This window comes from Aplysia californica, unplaced genomic scaffold (genome assembly GCF_000002075.1).
Source record: "Aplysia californica isolate F4 #8 unplaced genomic scaffold, AplCal3.0 scaffold00002, whole genome shotgun sequence".
In the NCBI taxonomy this organism is placed as follows: domain Eukaryota; kingdom Metazoa; phylum Mollusca; class Gastropoda; order Aplysiida; family Aplysiidae; genus Aplysia; species Aplysia californica.
Genome location: NW_004797272.1, coordinates 3,829,085 through 3,832,268, shown reverse-complemented (window position 1 = coordinate 3,832,268; position 3,184 = coordinate 3,829,085). Strand labels below are relative to the sequence as shown.

At 44.6% G+C, this 3,184-nt stretch overlaps 1 protein-coding gene across 1 annotated transcript in view; it reads right to left on the bottom strand.

Moving 5' to 3' along the window:
- LOC101854836 (hydroxylysine kinase) overlaps nt 1-2,061 on the bottom strand; it is a gene marked incomplete in the record, with an annotated part of 13,360 nt that extends 11,299 nt beyond the window's left edge. Inside the window, 1 exon segment of the mRNA XM_013091282.2 lies at nt 1,845-2,061. Within this exon segment, the coding sequence (XP_012946736.1) occupies nt 1,845-1,873 (29 nt within the window).
- Between the last annotated feature and the right edge of the window lie 1,123 nt (nt 2,062-3,184).

Genomic DNA, 3,184 nt, shown 5'->3' with positions numbered 1-3,184 from the left:
CCCCCCCCCCCGGCTGTGAAGGAACACAGGAGCCAACAAGCAATCATCAAACCCCACTAACCAGGTATTTTAGATACTTTAACCATTCTTACTAGCAAAGCAAAACCAAGCCGTGCTGTGAGCTAACGTGAACGTAACCAACGTATGTACTGCGCGCTCACACCGTATGCAGTTGGGAGCGCGTAAAATTATCACCAAACTAAAAATAAAAACTAGTGAAGGTAACACTAGATCTTGTCTGCCTAATATTTTCACAGTTCTAAAAGACGTTCTTAAGTCAATCGAAACTATTATCACTGGTCCAAAACGTCCTATGATATATTTCTTCTTTATTGCAGTGAGTCAAAATCAACCCACAATGAAGGTGGAGGGTGCAGTACGTTTGAGATGCCATATTCAGTGAAAAAAATTAAACCACTGAAACATCAACAATAGAATAATATACTGCCGCCCTCCCCCCCCCCACCAGGGCAGTGCTACTGACTGAAGATGTCTTTAGGCCATAGCCAAAAGGGGATATTAACAGGTTCTTATGGACCGTAGAATTGTAAACGGGCTGAAGTATCAAAGTCATGCTCATACTGTGCCGAAACAACATAGGGGAACTGCTGCTTTTTCTTTCCTCACTCTTTCTATTGTCATTTCCCTCTACTTATTTTGTATGTTTATCACTGCCTTGTGAATTGCTATTTCCGGGGTGCCTTGATAGTCGAAGCAGACTTTGTGCTGCTGCGACAAGAGAGGTGAGCAGAGTAAGCCCAGTAAGCCTAAGGCCGGTCCCAGAGGGGCTCTGTAGGTCTGATATGCAGCTTGCTTAGCTTGCATCGTGCAAATGGACATACAATATCGTTTGTCTGAGCAGCGTCGCTGTATGGTCAGTCTGTAGTCAGCTGGGCTGCACGACGCGTCAGACGTGCTATTCAACAGTGTTGTAAAACATGTCGGGCATGTGTCGCACGCAGCCTCGCTTCGTGTTTATTTTCGACTGAAATTCTTCCCAGATCATCAAAATAGCCAGAAGTAAGTATTATTAGGTGTTTTACTATTAGATATTGAGGCTAGCATCAACACTTGACCACAAAATCCCAAGAAATGCTCTTCATCCTGCATTAAAATTTCGAATCGAGAGGTGGACCTAGTTTCGACTGTTCGTTTACATTCGTAGACCTGTGTACTTCTAGCCTAAAAATGGCTGTGCTGACACGCAGAGGGCGCTCACTCAGGCATAGAAGCCGACGCACAGGGCTGCTGTGCTGACACGTAGACGGCGCGCGCTTGACGAGCTACAGGTCAGATCTGCAGAGCCACTCTGGGACCGGCCTTATTCCCTGTTTGGACTTCTCTGTTGACATCCACCCGTTGGCGCTCATATGACCTTATGAAGTTGCGAGCGCCGTAAACTCTTACTAAAAACTAAGATAAGAATGTATCATAAGATTTATTAAATCCAGATCACATTTGGGGCAAAGGTCAGGGACATGTCTGGCTGCCACGCTACAGCAATTCTATGACGCTCAATGTATAAAATGACATATACCAGCCTGCGAAGATTCAAGAGTCTCTTTGATTCTGCCTGCCAGGCCCAACACGGGCAATGAGGAATACAAAGTCCGGGAAGAATGGCCCAGATATTCAATTTTAAAAAAACCTCCCTTTCACACACACACACACACACACACACACACACACACACACACACACACACACACACACACACACACACAAATAGAGGAAGGGGCAGAAAAATGGGGAATGGGGAGGGGTGGGGGCTGCGGGGAGGAGTAAAAAACGAATAGAAAGGGAACGAGAAACCTGAAAACAGTCTAATCTCCATGAAAACTCACGCGTTCATGTTGCTGTCGGTCACATCCATGGCGTTGCGCCTCGTGAACAACCGTCAAAATTCAATCTCGAACAGCTTTTTCAGGCAAACCTTAACTCGTGTTTGTTCCGCTCGCCTGCCCGACTGCCCGTTCACAATGTAACAAACTGAAATACAGTGGGAAAGCTGTAACCTCTACTGCGACATTTGTCGTGCCCTACACCAGAGACCAGATAATAGACCGGTGGTAGAGCTATATTTTATCACGCGGTCCACTTATCTGGGCCTGAGAGTGTCCACACACAAAGTTCTGCAAAGCACTCGTTGAACTAGAGGGGGTGGGGCAGGGTGGGATGAAGAGGGGGCGAGGGGGCGGGGTTATGAACTTCTCATAGTCATTTTGTCAGTGTTGTCGTTGTTTGTTTTTTCTTCGTGTTATTTTATTTTATTTGAGAGGGGTAGGGCACCAGTTGTGCAGCAATTGTGTGTAGACTGGCGTATAAGTTGCTCAGAAAGCCAGGAGATGTTCTCCGAGTCATATTTAATTTGTGCTGACTTCTTGCAAAACACCCGTGGTTTAACCACCCGCGCGCAACTTATTTATATCCCTTTTCTTACTTTTTTCAACTTTAAGAGTTTGAATATCGACAAAAATATTCCTCAAGCACCGATACTATAGATCAGAAACTCCAATCTTTAAAAATGTAACACTGTTGGCTTGTGAATATTAATTGTAACAACTTTTTTTGCGGGGAGTGGAGGTGGGGATGTTTTCTTTTGTGTGCTTTTTTCTTTTTTTTCTTTTTTTCTTTTTTAATTAATTAGGACCTGCTTTTCATGAATGATCATCATCATCATCATCATCATCATCATCATCATCATCATCATCATCATCATTGTACTTTCTCACCCTGCATTAGGATAGTATAGGCCTTGAACACTTTCCACCTTTCCCTATCTTCCCACTTTTCTGTATATCATTCTCTTTGGCTATTCTCCAGGTTCCACATGGCTTTCCCCTCGGTCTCTTACCCTGTGGATTCCAATCCAACTTTCATTGTGCAGCTGCCTGGCTTCCTGAAAGTAGCCTATGTCCAAATCCATTGCCCCCGCCTTCTTCCCACTTCATCTCCGACTGGGCTCTGTTTTGCTCTCCTCAACACTTCCTCACTGGTGGCCCTGTCTTCCCACCTGATCCTGAATAGTTTTTCCTACACTTGTTCAAGAAAACATGGACCCTTTATATGCAAGTACACGATGCTTTCCATGTCTTACATCTATACAACAAACTGGCTTACAACATTTGAAAATCCTCAGCCTAGTTCGAAGCGAGATATCCCAGGTCCTTCAAATTCTTTTCAT